At 35.1% G+C, this 16738-nt stretch overlaps 1 protein-coding gene across 1 annotated transcript in view; it reads right to left on the bottom strand.

Annotated features, from left to right (window-relative positions):
* Positions 1–16738, bottom strand: part of SYT1 (synaptotagmin 1) — a 513985-nt gene that overhangs the window by 190620 nt on the left and 306627 nt on the right. The window contains exon 4 of the mRNA XM_058673480.1: positions 8797–8979. Coding sequence (XP_058529463.1) covers positions 8797–8962 — 166 coding nt within the window. The 5' untranslated portion in view covers positions 8963–8979. The remainder of the gene's footprint in view (positions 1–8796; positions 8980–16738) is intronic.

Below are 16738 nucleotides of genomic sequence, written 5' to 3'. Positions count from 1 at the left end.
CAGAATAATATCAAAAGTTTAGAGATTATATAGATATCAGAATAAAGCTAAACTGGTCAGTATAGACGAGAGCTATGAAAAACAATTGTGCTAATATGTGAAATACTTCTAGGTTCAAACCATTTTAAATGTGCCCTCCTTCTTTATGCATGCCCTATGGGGATTTTGAAATTTGTGTCTAATTCAGAACAACTATGAAATGGTCCCACCTATTGCTAGATGAGTATGAGCTGGACCTAGGCTCACAGATGCTGGTAACATCCCTCTTACTACACTTAAACATAGCCCAACAAGTATTTACAATATCCTGTTGGGTACAGCGCCACCTTAGTGAGTATTAACAACTTTTGTTTCAGATGAGTCAGATTCTTCTGCCTTAGCACTATCAATATTAGCTCCTACAAAAATTCGCATGCTTACACAATTTACACATAAATATATATTCCATGTTTTGAGTAAGAATTAGAAACATAGCTAAGATGATGAAGTAAATCAAATTAAAATAAAATATGCTTGAGTGGAAACCAGAATCACTAGTTGGTACTGTGATAATCTGTCACCCTTACCAGTATTTCTGTCCCAGATGGAATCCTTCAGTATTGCATTGATAAAGCTGGTAAATACTTTCCAGTCTTATTTGTAGATAGCAATAGTGGAGGTGTGATCGTCTTTCAATGGTTAATCATAAAACTGGATGCTTCTTTTCTGACCTGCTCCTACACCTAAAACTTGCACTAGAACATTATGTAATTTACTCAGACAACTAATCATCTATTAGCATTACAAAGCAAAGCTCTGAGAATAATACACATCAGGATTCTAGTATTTTCTTATAGTCATTCCTATCGAATAGAGGTTAGTCATGAATAATTTCACTTAACATTTAGCAATGCTTTTCTGAAGTGTAGGTACTGAATCAATGGATAACGATGCTGAGTCATATACCAAGAGTTCATTCACGTAATAAAAATACTTGGCACTTGTGTGTTAGTGAGGCAATAACAGAAACACAGAAACAGTGAATAAGCACCTGCTTTTTAAGCCAGAGAATGCAATGAAAAACCGAAATCAGTTTGTGTTCTTAGACTCAATTATATAAAATATTAAAATGGGAACATTAAATATTAACTAATGTCTCTGAATAGGTATATAACCACCATTGGTTTCTGTCTTAATGATAGAAAACAGTGCTGGAGGTGATATCAAGTTTTTCTGATTTTCTCAAGATTAGTTTCTCAAGAATATAATTTAAAAAAAACAATGAAAGCATAAAACAACAACAACAAAAATCCAACCCAAAAATCCTAAAATAAAACAAAACCCAAAGATCAGACTTCTTCTGACCCGACTATTACATCTAAAACATATGGCCTATGAATATAACTTATTTGGAAAACTATCACTTTGCAAATCTCTTTTTTTTCTCTATAAGGTGGTGATAACAATTATTTTCATTTAGAAGAGTTTTTACAAGGTCTACCAGAAATTTATTTCACAGAAGTCATAGCACACATATGTACTAAGTTCTCAATAAGCATTGGAACACTGGTAACTGCTATGATTATGTTATGTGCATGTATGGATCACTATGTATTCCTCAGGGTTCTTGTCTGTTTCTCGTAATTATCTCCTTAACATCAACATTATTTGAAATGATTGCTTTCTAAACCAATTTCTCCAAGCACAGCTTTAGGATCACACTGTTTGTAATCCAATTTTTGTGACACACTACATAGTTATAGCGAGAATTAGTATGATCTCAAATTAAAAAGAACTCCTGTTATTCTCCGACTCAGGCACTGGAATAAGAGCTTTGCTCTTGGTTGTAAACCTTCCCCAGTTCCCAGGAGATCCCATTTTAATTGGTTCCTTGGGTATCAGATACTTGGAATGGGGGGGGTGGGCGGGAGGGAATTCCCTGAGGAATTTACATTACAGTCAGCAATACAGGCCCAAGAGCCCCAGCCAAGCAAGATCATGATAATGGCAAATTCCGACTGATTAGAGGAGGGCTCACACAACTCTGCCTTGGGAAGGAGTGAGCAGCTCAACCAGCTGACGGCAGACATCTGAGAGCTGTTTCAGAGGAACATTTCTAGGACTTGAGTTCAGGCACAGAATTGGTGAAAAAGCTCAGGGAGGCAAGATCAGTGAGATTTCTTATGTGATTGGTTTTTCTTGGGAAAAACACACAATGATGACTGAGATTTCTCGGGAAGAACACACAAAATTGGAGTGGAATAAGGCTAAAAACTAAAGGAAAAGACACGAAAAAGTAGGACCAGTTAATGGAACAAAGCAAGGTGGGAAGGAAGGAAGTGGAGGAAGGGTGATGATTTGGAGGGCAGTATTTTTCATAAACATTGCTCAACAGCGATAACAATGCCAGACAACGCTGGCCACATGATGACTGAAAATGACCTTCATAATTGTTCATCACGTAGCAAATGAAGTCTTCTGGAAAAACAATGAAATTTTAATACTGCACAAATAGTAGAAATGAAAGTGGAAGGAATTAAGATATTAAAGGGAGTTGATGAAACAGATGGCGGAGTCCATGTTAGGTTTTTAAATTAGGTGGAGATATGAAGCAGGAAGAGAGAGTGATAGTTTGAGGGATGAGGTGAGGCTGGGGAAGACATTTTCAGAGTACGAAGGCAGAAAATCTAAGCTTGAGAAAATCTCTAAGGACCTAATATGCATGAATTTTTGCTTGCAATTTCAGATAAATGAACCTTGAGTGCATGGGTAGGCTCAAAGGAGTACGGCAATGAGAAAGTGAAAAAAGCAAAACAAAACAAGCAAAAAACAAGGATCAAGAGAACTGATCAGAGGAAACCCCAAGGAGGAGTCCAAACATTGTTGGAATGGGTTTATAGAGTGCAGTACACACGTATTTGGCTGGAGCATTTTGGAATTCTCTCAATTTGGGAGACTCACATGAAATACGAGAAACAGTTGCAAAAATCACAGCTTGAGTTCAGTAAGGCTAACATTGAAGCAATGTTTATTCTATGCCTGACAATGTCCAGCATTTTACACACATTGACATATTTCCCCAATAACCCTCTAGTGGGACTATTACTTTCATTTCTATTTTAGGAAGGATGAAATTGATACAATATTAATAAGTGTGCCCAAGGTCACATAGCTACAATGCTATGGAGCTAGGATTTGAACCTGCAAAATGAGGCCTGTGTCCTGAATTTGTGTTTTTAATTCCTGTGTTAAAATGTTTGTCTAATAACATTTTCTACACTCGCTGTAACCCACTGAGTCTTCTCAACAAAGAGTCAGTTTCAGCTTTCTGCTACGCTGAAGGAAAGACGCACGGTACTTCAAGCAGCTCATGAATATCAAAACCTTAATCACAGCTTATTCTGATGACACAAGTTCATGCTTTACAAACCAACCTTGGCCCTACTCATATTAAAATCAAAGTTGCAAAATAAAGAAACATTCTGAAAAACCTTGTCTGCTTCATTTAGATAACACTGTGCGAAATGAATTGAAAGATGAAAATGCTCAGCGTTTGCCATTTCTCTTTTTCTTTTTTTTTATCTTAAGCCCTGTGGTGTTATGGATGATATCATCAGGCAATTTGGTTTGAATATGTTTCATGCTGGACTGTGCAGATTACCCAACTAATGACATGCATACTCCTTGCCACTGTGACACCTCTCTCCTTACAAGTGGGAATTCCAAGTGACAGACTAAAGCTGTTTGCTATCATTATGGCAAAAAACACATCTGCAAGATAGCCAAGATTTAGTTCAGGGACAGAAATCGATTAATATTCTAATTTGTTACCTGTCATTTAGCGTCACACTGCATTATGCCAAGTCAAATGTGATAACCCTTATATAACGTACATCCCGAAAGGAATTTCATTTTAGAAGCATTATTTAGTTTTGTTTAGTGTGTCTCTCTGTATATAAATATGATTAGACATCTAAATTATACAGGTAGCGGAAATTGATAGATTAAAACGAAAACAAAAAATTTTTGTCAAATTGCATAACATTTTATGAGACACTTTCTTTCCTATTAATGATTCATATCATCTTAAGATTTTAGGTACTTGTTTCTTCCTGTTAAATTAAGGAGAATGCTAGCAACCTAGCATTTTTGTGGATACTTCTTAGCTCTTCTGACATCCTATTATTTTAGATTGTTGGTTAAGAGTAAATGTCTATTAAGGAGCTAAGATTATTTGGTTGATTCCCAAGTTCCTAATAAAAGGACATAGAAATGGGACAATGGTTTTGGAAGGAATATGAGGTTAACCCAAGGAAAGAAAAAGAAAGTGGAGTTTCATTGACTTTTTTTTTTCCTGCTGAATGTTTTCCTAATGATGTGTAGGGAGGGAGAAAAACCCAAAATAATAACTAGCTTTACACGAGAAAGGCTAAAAATGTAGATATCACTATCATGGTAGAAATACACACACACACACACAGGTAAATGGCACAGTCAAGCACTGGAATTATGCTTTCCAGAGTGTCTGAAATTTAAAATTTATAAAATTTGTGCCTTAACAATGTTTTGTCAGAATCATAATGCCTCAAATTCTAAGAGGCATAGTTCCAGATAAACATTATTTCTTCATTCTTCCATTCATCAAAAGCATACCGAGGGCCTTGTCAGAGACCATTATGGATATAATGGTGCAAGTTACTGCTCATAAAGATTCCACTGCTTTGTAGGAAACCTGACCAGTTAAAACCACATAACAAAATACAACGCTTTACAGATAGTTAAGAGATGTGGTGAAAACTAAAGCACTGGAAAAGATGGAGCGAGATGAAGGACTTGCATTCTTAGGTGGCATAGCTGGGGAGTCCTGTCCAAGAGGGTAACATCAGGAAAAGACCTACAGGAGATGAATGAATGAGTTTGTTGATAAATGGGCAATATTTGATTCCATAGTTATCAATGTTAGAATGTGCTCTTAATTTTTCCTGAACAGAAAATGCTGAAGATAGACAGGGCATGTATTTGATTAGGTATAATTCATTGCTTTTTCTGTTTCTCTAAAACACATTTCTCTTAAACCATTTTCCACAAATACGCAAATAAGAGTTTGTTAAAATAACATATGCATTTGATTTTTGCCTTGTCATTGTACCTCAAAATTGCATCAAAAGAACCCAGAGTTTGTCTATCGGCCTGTTAGTTCAACAACAGAACAAAGAAGAGAGCATGCATCTTAGGACTTCTTTTCTACATAGTTAAGGGTCTTTCTGCTGAGAATAATGAATGATGACTGTGCTAAAACTATTTCTTGGATGAACCTGAAGTTGATGACAATGGATGGACAAGCCAAAAAGCTAAAACTACTCTGATACAAGTTGATACTTTTGGATTTTTACATTTCTGGTATTCTCGTACAATAATTTCCTTGTAAATTTTTACCGATCTCTCATCTGGATTATTACAATGTTCTGATATCTCTTCTGTCCTTGACTGTCTATAGCCTATTTTCAACACTACAACAATAATTATCTTTAAAATAACAAGTCAGTTTACAGGACACCTCTGTTCAACAATGCAAAATGGTTCAAAGAAATTCATCTTTGGCCACTCTCCATTGTGTCTACTATACTTAAGTCATACTCAGTTGATGCTCTCCAAAATTCTTATCTGAGATCTTCTGTTTTAGTAGGTTTTATGATGGATTCCGTCTTTACTTTCTTCAATTTCTTTATGACAAAAATCTATTTTGATAGCTTACAAACAGTACTTTGGCCTCTTTTTGTGATATCCTCTGTCATTTATTCACTTATATTTTTCCATACACTATCATAGTTTATACGGCATACTGCAAATGAGATTATCTGCCTGCTTATTGACTACTTTTTTGGACTACTATAATTTAAGGGATGTGTAAGGCCTCAAGCTTTTGTTTCCAGCACTTAGGAACCACTTTTGCAATTGTGATAGAACAAAATGACCCAATAGCACTTCCTGATGATTATCGCTTTGCAGAAGCATAATTTAGAGTAACTATTCATGCATTAAAACACTTTCACAAGAACTACAAAAACCAGATAAACAAGGAAACCAACCTTGGTACGTAAAGCAATATAACATGGAAAGAGTTAGCATCTGTTTGGAAGATACAGAGCTAAGTGAGCTTAGGCCTTGAGCCTTGTATCCCAACACGGGGCTCTACATATTAACTCCCAGGAAAAGGAAGGTCTACTTGCCTCGTTCTTCCAAGCGATTCCCATGCACTGAACCTGTAGACCCATGTCAGCTCCACAAGGTACCACATAGCCCCATGCTCCAGGCTTGCACAGGATTTTTAATCTCCAGCTGACTTCACTATCTCATTTACGCTGGTGCTCTCTTGCTCCAGATCACTCTGACTAGACCCTGGCCTTAGATGCCCCAGCTCTAATTCTACCTCCATGGGCTCTAAGGTTCTTGAGGCACCACACTGGTTATGGCTGCCTTGGGTTTTTGTTAGCACCACATTGGATACAGCAGTCCCAGCATTCTCATGTACCCTACTGCCTGGCTGGCCAGTTCAACTCAAGGCTTCCAGCTTGTTTTGAGCTCCATATTTGTCATACTCGATACGACTTCAATTGCAAATTTGTTAAGATCCGTTTTGTATCTCAACATATGATCTATACCAGAGAATGTTCAATGCATCTGTTGAAGTGACTATATCATTTTTCCCTTCTTTTGGTTAGTGCTGTGTATCTTACTTACTGATTTACTGTTTTTGTACACTTGGGATGAATCCTACTAGATCTTCATGTGTGATCTTTTTAATGTGCAATTGATTTGTCTAACTACATGCAGAAGAAACATTTGACAGAATTCACCATCCTACCAGAATGAAAACTCTCAACAACTTAGGCATTGAAAGAATGTATCTTAATACCTTTATAAGTCATATATGGTAAGCTCACAGTAAACATCATATTCCACAGGAAACAAAGAAAGTTTTTGATTTCTCTGAAACTCAGAATAAGGTAGAGGTTTACATTTTCCTTTTATAATCAACATAGCAATGGCCTGTATCTTTTGCAAATGGCATTACCTTATAGCTATAAAACCAGTCTACTAACAAAAAGAATAATTTCACTCAAAAACAAACAGAATTTCTATTCATTAACTGTGAATTATTTTAAAAAATTAACAATTTATAAAGGTAAAAATAATGCTAACACTCTAAAATACTGATGAAAGAAATTAAGCAGATGGAAGTAAATGTAAAGATATCCTGTTTAGATGAATTGGAAGATTTAGCATTGTAAAAATGTCCACATTGCACAGTAATCTACTGATTCATTATATTAAGCCCTATCAAAAATACCAAAGACAGTCTGCAAAGAATAATAATTAAAAAAAGAAAACCCTCAACAATTTTATGGAACAACAAATATTTTGAATAGCCAAAGCTTCCTTTAGTGACTGGAACAATCTGGATGCATACACTACCTGATTGCAAAATACACCTCCAAGATAGGGTAAACAAAGCCACATGGCACTGGTATAAAAACAGACACAAAGAACAATGGAACAGTATAGAGATGCCGAAAATAACCCCATGCTTTATAAACGACTGATTTCAACACAATAACAAAGTCAACACTATGAAGGAAGGGACAGTCTCTTCAAGAAGTACTGTTGGATAACTTGAAATTTGCATGCAGGGGACTGAAATTAAATATTTACTATATACTATGCTCCAATCTTTGAGACTAGTAGGAAAAAAGTACAATGCTAAAGCTCTATGATATTGGTCTGGCACATAACTTTTTCACTTCATTACCCAAAGCATACATAGCAAGAGTCAAACCAAATACATGGTATATTATTTAAATTAAATAGCTTTTACAGAACAACAAAAATCATCAATAGAACGAAGAGACAATTCAAAGAATGAGGAAAAAACTTTATGCTATATATCTGATAATGGGCTAATACTTGAAATATGCAAGCAACAAAAACAAGTCAATAAAAAGACATCATGTGTGTGTCTCAAAAATAAAATAAATTAGAAAAAATGTAAAAGAAATGATCACTAAATCTAAGGGCTCAATAACTGTTTTTTAAAAACAGATATAGACCATAAGGAATATCAAATGAGCCAACAATCAGATAAAAATTATTATTATTAACTTCATTTCTTTTAGACATTATATTCTACTTTATGATAGGGTTTATTTGCATCAATAAACAGATAATAATTTAATAAAAATATAATATTTAATAAAACAATTAAGTAAATGTTTTTCATTGAATAGATAGTTATTTAAACACCACTAATTTGACTTTATTCTGCCCTCACTACTAAGCTTAGAGGCTTTTCTCCTTTTCGGAATGACAACAAACAAGGTAAAACAACATGTGTGAAAAAGTTTAAAGTCTTGGCAAATAAATGATAGAAAATCAAACTTGCCATATTGGAAAAGTAATGTTATCAATTGCTCAGAAATAATCTTTATAATGCACTAGTTTCCTAAATACAAGTTCAAAATAAATCCAACATAAGCTAAAAGAATCAATGTTTAGAGAAACTCATGTTAAGGAAAATATAAAAACTACTTATTTAAATTATAACAAAAATTTTCATAAATGAAAATGTCAGTTATATAACTTAGAACATTTCATTTCTACGCATATTTCATTCTTTCATATTCCATTATTGGGATACTACTATCCAAATTACTACCATAACAAATCAAATATTAAAAGGAGTTGCTTTCTTTGCCTTCCAGTCCAAAAGGTGATTTTTGACAGTAGTTTTCTTGTACTGTAACAATATAAAGTACTCACATGGAATTTTATGTAGCTCATTCATAAACTTCTCTTTCAGCTTAGAGAAAGCATCTTCCTTTCCTTCCCCAGGGCTGGCTGGCTCAGTGGCATTGTGTGGCAGCACGGTGGCCACAGTGGTGACTGGAGGGGCTGCCAGCGCCTCGTGGTGGCTCTCACTCACCATTGTAGTTTTAGGTGAAACTGTGAAGGGAGGAAAGCAAAGGACAAACAATTCAAAATGGTTTAAGTGACCCCACATCAAAGGTGTATCAGAAATGAAAAGACATCAGAGGGTGCACCTGCTCACTGGATAGTCTGTCATTAGCATATTGCTTTATGTTGGTTCATGAAATATTCAGGGAATGCAGTGAGTGGAGCGGTCTTTCTCAGGAGACCAGCATTCTCTTCCAACAATACCATGTAAATGATCAAATGCATTAGTTATTTATAGAGCTAATTAGTGCTATATAAATGTATTCTAAACTACCCTGGAATACATATGAAACAATTATCAAAATACATGGTTCAAACTTAATAGTTTGTAATTTCTAAAAGTAAGAGATAAAACACTTGTATTATAACTGCTGATAAGTAACAGTATATATTCAAAATGTTAATGAATTATAAAATGAGTATAAATATCATTGTAACACCCTTTGATTCTTTAAGGCATGCTGAATATTACACAAACTGGTCCTTGAATCCCATTTATTGATGGTTAGGTTTTCCTCCCATTTTTTTCACCATTCATGGCAGACAATATTCTGATCAATAATTCACTTGCCTTGCTAGATAATCCTTTTCCCAAGTCACTGCAAACTTGGCATGATTGACTCTCTCAATATATATCAAGTCACTGATGATGAAACATGATTTCTCTGTTTAATCACTTTAATTTATTTAGATTGATTATTGAACTCTTTTATCCAATTAATTTATTCAATTATTTTAAGTGCCTATTTACCTCCAAAATACTGCAAAGCAATTAATACTTAAGGTAGTCAATGAAAACATCTTCGCCCAAGAGTCTTCACTAAAAGAGATTAGGTCTCTTTTTTGAGGCTTTCTGTTTTTCTACTGGTAACTGATATACAGCACAGGAGTAGAATCTTGGCCTTGAAGTCAACAGAATCAGTTCTACTTCCTTAGTAGTTAAGTGAATTTTTACAAAGCATTGCTCTTTTTATTTATACACATTCTTAATATGAAGAATTGAGCCCTGCTCTATACATGTAAGGCAGGTATTCTAAAGGCACAAAAATAAACTCACTTCTTCCAATTTAAAAAGGAGTATGGGCTTGCATGATTTTCTGTGTGGTGGAAAGTTGTGCTGATGACATACTTCAGGACAGAAATAAGTACAGACAGACACAGGCAGGAATAACTTTACACTATCCACAGATTCCAATCTAATGAGGCCTTAAAGATTCTGTGATTTTGAAAAGGTGTGATGGTAACCAGCAAATGGATAAAGGATTTTTATAGAATTTTAACCTTTTATGAATTATGCACACTCAATATATTTAGTGAACATTTACTTAGGAATAGAATGATCACATTATGTATGAAAACATTAACAAAAATTGAGAGATTTTTGGTTCTCCTTGGAGAGAGATCATGGCTGAAGCTAATACAAACACATAATTCACTTTTGTAATATTTCTTATTTTTTAGCACTTACATTTTTCACTGGTAGCTACTATAGAATCCTCAAGGGCAGAACTAGAAAAATACAAATTCAGACCTTCTTTGTCCTTTGGTTTTTTAATGTGGAAAATGAGGATAGACAGGCCAAAGACAGTGTTTTTAAGAGTATGAGATGAAACAATTAATACAGTGTCTGACACAGCAGTTTGTTCTGCCGATCCTTCTCTCTGTCTCTTGTTCCCTCTTGGAATTTAGCAGCCCAGAATCCTCAAAGATTGGAAACATCTCACTTTTAAAGTGCTATTTTGGATTCTGCAGAACCTAGAAGTTTTTTCTGCAAAAAGCACTTCTCTTTGTATAACTTGGCTGGAAAACCTAATAATGAAGATGTCTTAACTTTCATGTTTCTTGTGAATTAGTTGGTTTAAAATTACATAAACACACACACACATATACATATAATATATACACACATATATATATATATAATATATACACACAAAATATTGGTACGTATATACTCAAACAACGAATTGTTTCTCTGTGGTATCACTCACTAAGTGTGATACACATTGCCAGTTAATGACACAGGATAGTTGATGATATGTGAGGCATTACGATTTACTGTGGAATGAAAAAAATGAGCTCAACTAGAATAGCTAAATAATAATAGCACATTAAATTAAAACCACATTGCCTGACAGATTTTCAGTTTAATTTCAGTCTTATTTTGGAAGTGAGATGTTGGTGCTGGTCCCTCAGACAGGCTTTCAACTGATACTTCCAAATAACAACACATTTATTTCTAGCTGCTGTTTGCACAAGTGGGTGAGTCTCACCAGAGGGCTGAGTCATTCAATATTTTTCATATTTGTGCAATAATATGAAATATTTGTAAGTATAATTTTAAAGCTACAAAAAGTATAGGAGATTGGAGACTTTTACTAAATAAGATCAATATTTAGGAAATCAGTTTGAAGTTACCTTGATTTAAAATTTTTTTTCAGGGAAGCAAAGACTTTTAAATTTCAAAACCACTTCTACAACAAGGTATTCTTTGAAGGTAGTCAACAACAAAACAGGCTACTAACCTTTAACTGTAGTAACCAATAATATTATCATTAACATTTCTGATTTTAAAAGAAAAGCCAGAAAACATTGAATAAAATACAGTCAAGGGTTATTGCAAACTGCTTTGAGATTAAAACAATTTAAAATTCAAAAATATTATGGGCAATTAGGACATACTGAAGAGTGGCTATTTTACTTTTTACTCCTTCATATCTTGAAATAATATTGTTTGTCAATAGCAAAACAAAGAACTCAAATTGATGAAAATAAGTTATGTATAAAAAAACATCATTATGTAGATGGGAACGCTAGCTGTTGACCCAGTTCTAGCTAAAATTACTAACTTCTATTCCTATTGGTACTTTTAGTTAATGTAGCATATTTTGCTATTTAGAAAAAAAGAATCCTATTCAAGTCTGAGTAACAGTTACTGAGTTGATGTATTAGTTAGATACTTAAAGTGTTTAACTCTCATTCTACTCCCATGAGATACAAATAACCATCATCCATTTCACAGATGAGGAAAGTACAACACAGTCAGGTTAAACAATGAATTCCAGCCCCTACAGTAGTAATTGCAATGAGGATTGAACACAGGTATTTTAGCTACCTAATATTAAGGTACTCTGATATTAGGGGACTTGCACACTAGGAAGCAAGTGTCTAACGAAATTATGCATTTTGGGAGGCTTAAAAGATGGATCCCCAATGAAGTTGTTAAATACATCTTGGCAATACAATGCTGGACTCTAACATTTTGTAAACCTACAATGTCATGATACACTTCAATACCAGAATGTTGGATTTGTGACTGTTGCTGAAGGACTGTTCTATTGTAATAATATAGGGGGAAAGTTTTTTCCTGGGAGGAGGTGGAGGTAACTGGGGAGGATGGAAGGGGAAATCCCTGAGCCTATAGAACTGTATCATGAAAAATATATATATTACACATTGCAAAACAAAGTACAGAAGTACATTTACATTGTAATCCAGTATATACATTTTCTCTTCTTTCTTGGTAGACACAAAACCAGTTTTCCACAAAAATACTTGCTCCTGTATGAGACACTCTAGTATATTCAACTGCACTCTGCTTCTTATCCCTAGACAGCCCAGCTGTGTCCAAGGAGTACACAGTGGTTGTTGAGATCAGTTTGAGATCTGCAGTTTGCATATAAAGGACCTATCTTGAAGGGGGCTAATCACAAAAGAGCTATTAGGTATCTACGTGCCAAAATATTGTCATTGATATGACATATAAAATCATCAATTCTCACTGTAGCACTGAAAAGTAACTGTCTTTAGTTCACATAGGAACCCATCATGTGACTCTCCTAGCATTAAGAGATGGTCTGTAGAATTGGCTTGATCCAACATTACTTTGAGACTTCTCTAGCAAGAACATGTAGGTATTATTAAACAAATTAGTACTGAGGAAGTATTTGTTACTTTTCTTGAATCTATCTGTCAGTAAGTAGAAAATATAAATCATCTTATTAATAGGAAACAGATTGCTTAATTTTAGAGATATAACCATTTATCAAAATGGAATTCTCCTTAAAAAGTCAGAAAAGATATTGAGTTGAAAAATACATACTCTTTTAAGAGTTCAGCACAAAGTTGTTAACAGGAAATTCCAATGAAAGAAAAGAAATCCTCCTCCTCTAATGAAAAATAAGAAGCAAAAATATGAAAAATATTTAACTTCACAAATTAGCAAACTGAAAACCAAAACAACAATGAAAAACACTTTCATTTATAAGTTTGGCTAAATATGAGGGGTCTTCAAATAGTTGTGTAAAATGTATACTGTGCAAAATTTTATTTTCTACCATACCTATAGTGCCATGATACATTTAACTAGCAGAATGTTGGATTTTTAACTGTTGCTGAAAGACTATGCTATTGTAATAATATGGGGGAAAACAGTCAGGTGCAGAGGGAGGAAGGGGAGTTGGAGGGGGAATACCTACACCTACACAAAACCAAATCATGGAAAATATTAACACTAAAAAACTTACACAGGAATTTCAAGGTGTACATGTAAAAAGATAAACTTATTTTTTTTTTAAGTTTTCTTAATTTGAAAGGCAGAGCAACAGAAGTGGGGTTGAGAGAAAGAGATGGAGACAGACAGAAGAACAAGATATATGACTTATGTTGATACTCCCCAAAAGTTTACAACATCTAGGTCTGGGTTGAAGCCAGCAGCCAGAACATACAACTGGGTCTAGCACATGGAACACAGGGACTAAAGCATTCAGGCCGTTTTCTGTTGCTTTCCCAGGCACATGAGCAGGATACTGTTTTGAAAATGGAACAGCTAGTGCTTGCAGAATTTTAAGTGACTGCCTTAATCTGCTATGTCACAATGTCAGTCCCAAAGTTATCTTTTAATTGTGTTGGTTGATGAACCCTTTGAAATTGCTCTGCAGAGTGAAGATGACAATACAAGAAACAGGGTTTAGGAAAGAATAACAGATTAGAAAAAATATCTTATAGACATATAGAATAACAGAAAGCATAAAACTTTAAAAGGTTTCATCCTTCTTCAAAGCACTTTTCAAAATATTAATTTAATATGGATGTATAAAAACTTTAGAAAGATTTATTTATTTTTATTGCAAAGCCAGATATATATAGAGGAGAAGATACAAAGAGAAAGAACTTCCATTCGATGGTTCACTTTCCAAGTGACTGCAACGGCCGGAGCTGAGCCGATCTGAATCCATGAGCCAAGCACTCTTCTGGTTCTCCCATGCTGGTGCAGGGTCCTAAAGGCTTTTGGCCATCCTCGACTGCTTTCCCAGGCCACAAGCAGGGAGCTGGATGGGAAGCGGGGATTAGAACCGGCACCCATATGGGATCCCGGCGCGTGTTCAAGGCAAGGACTTTAGCCGCTAGGCCATGGTGCCGGGCCCCAGGATGTGTAAAAACTGTAATATAAAATATCTATAGTAGCATTATTTATGATATTTGAAGTGCTACAAATTCTTCAGCAGAGATGTTAGTTATGGTAACTAATAAAATAATGTGACAAAAATGATCATAGCTATTTACAAAACTGGAAATACATGAGATTTTATAAGAGATAGAAAAGACCCTCGGAAGTCTTTTCTGTGGCATACCAGAAGTTGCCAAGTGCATTAGAAAGCATCACACTTGTGCCCCTGCTGTGGCACTTCAGATCCAGCTTCCTGCTAAAGGCCTGGGAAAAGCAGCAAAAGATTGCCCATATGTTTAGGACCCTACCATTCACCAGAGAGACTTGGAAGAAGCTCCAGGCTTTGGCCTGGCCCAGTGCTGGTTGTAGCCATCTGCAGAGTGAACTCCTTGATGGAAAGTCTCTCTGTGGGTGTATGTATGCATGTCTCTATCTCTTTTTTTGTAACTCTGATTTAAAATAAAACAAAATAAATCTGAAAAAGATATAGCAATTAAAATGTCAACCTTATGTTAGAACAGTCACTGTTATCCCCATGTTTACATTTTCAGTAATTATAAACACAAATTATTTTAAATTACAAAAAGAAACAACCCCTTTTAAAACTGTTTTGATCTTGAGAAAATTGAATCTTGCAGAACAGGTTTAATTTCCTAATGCCAGGCTTTCACAAAAATACTTTAAAATGTAATTAAGAAATTGAAGCTCAAGAATGAATAATGAATCTATATTTATAGTGAATATATTATCCTGAATGGCCACTGGTTAGAATACAATGCAGAGAAAAGTATTAAGGCAAGATAAAGGTTAATACTTTTCCGGTATAAAATGAGGAAAATTAGGATTTGGGGTTGCCATGACAACTTCTTTCTGTCCCATTCTATTTATTCTTCTGCATAGGATTTTAATTATGTCGGTCTCTAGATCTACAAATTGATATAGATTTCTTGGGTTAGTCAGTGAGAGAAACTTCTATACTGCATAAACGGAGTGATTTCTAGAGAAAATATTATTTCCATCTCTATTTAGTAGTTTATAACAACAGGTCAAATTAAGAAACAAACAGGAGAAGGTCAAAAATGTATTGTTATACAGCAAATCCTCAAAATGAAGGTAAACCTGGGAATAATTATTCATGTATCCTGTAATATCTTGGAATGTGTTAAAAGTTGGAGAACCAACTGTAATGATTTTACCATGTCAGTTTCTCTCTACCAATCATAGTGAAGACAGCATGAACGGATGCCTTCTGTCTACTTCTTTTCTGTAAGCCATTCAACCTCAAAGAGTACTGACTGTTGACTGTTTAAATGAAAGTATTCCCTCCCTAAGAATTACTCTTGGGTAAAAGGAGTTGGTTTGCCAGGATGACACCCTTCTCCAAGGACAGCTCTCTGGGACTGGCTGGGGTCAAGGCTCAGTCCTTCTCTGAAGGATCTTTTGGGATTTGCTCATTCCTGGTCCAACTGCAGTTCTGTTCATTAAGCATTTCCCTTTGATTAAACCTGCTTCCCTCTGTTCCTTACGTGGAAAGCATTCCACAGTAAACCAACTCCAACTCAGCTCAGGTATCCAAGGACTGGGACCTATGATAGACTTTTGGAAAAATAAAGAATGTTCCAAAACTTTCATTTACATTCTTTACAAACTCAAGGATCCTCAGGCAGTATGTGAGGTCTACTAGCATATCAACATCTTCCACCTGTTTGCAGGTGTTTCAATGTCAGGCTTGAGGCACACCTTCTCTCTAGTTCAAACCTGTCATTTCTCTTGAGGGAAGTAGAAGAAAAGTGAGCTTATGCAGCTGTGTCACAGCAGAGAAGAGCTAACTTCTGGCAGTAGCTGCAATGAAAGGGCTACACTTACAAGGTTGTTTTTCAGGTCTTAGGGCAACTGGAAGCATAGCAAGTGACTAACCAAAAAACACACAGGCACCTGAATTCATTTGCATAATTCATTATCTCTTACCCTCTACTCCCCAGCCCCTCTGCTATTCAAAAGACATTTAGATACTTCGACTTATAATAGCGAATTTGCTAAGTTGCAATAATCTTCATATGTACAATAATGTTTGTTTTCCAGAAAGTATTTCTTTTTGTGCTTTTGCAAATAGCATACAACTGGGTTTTTGTAACTTTGAGGACAGATTTAACATTCTTTCCCAACCACACAAATTCCTTAGTACAAACACTGAAGAGATGCATATATTGTAATACTGACAGCATCTGAGGAATAATGTGGGAGGGAGGAAATTGTGCATACTCATTAACTGCATTTCCTAGGAATCCCCCTTAAGAC

Source organism: Ochotona princeps, chromosome 15 (genome assembly GCF_030435755.1).
Source record: "Ochotona princeps isolate mOchPri1 chromosome 15, mOchPri1.hap1, whole genome shotgun sequence".
Classification (NCBI taxonomy): domain Eukaryota; kingdom Metazoa; phylum Chordata; class Mammalia; order Lagomorpha; family Ochotonidae; genus Ochotona; species Ochotona princeps.
Note: the sequence above shows the minus strand (reverse complement) of the source record. Positions and strands in the feature narration are given on the sequence as shown.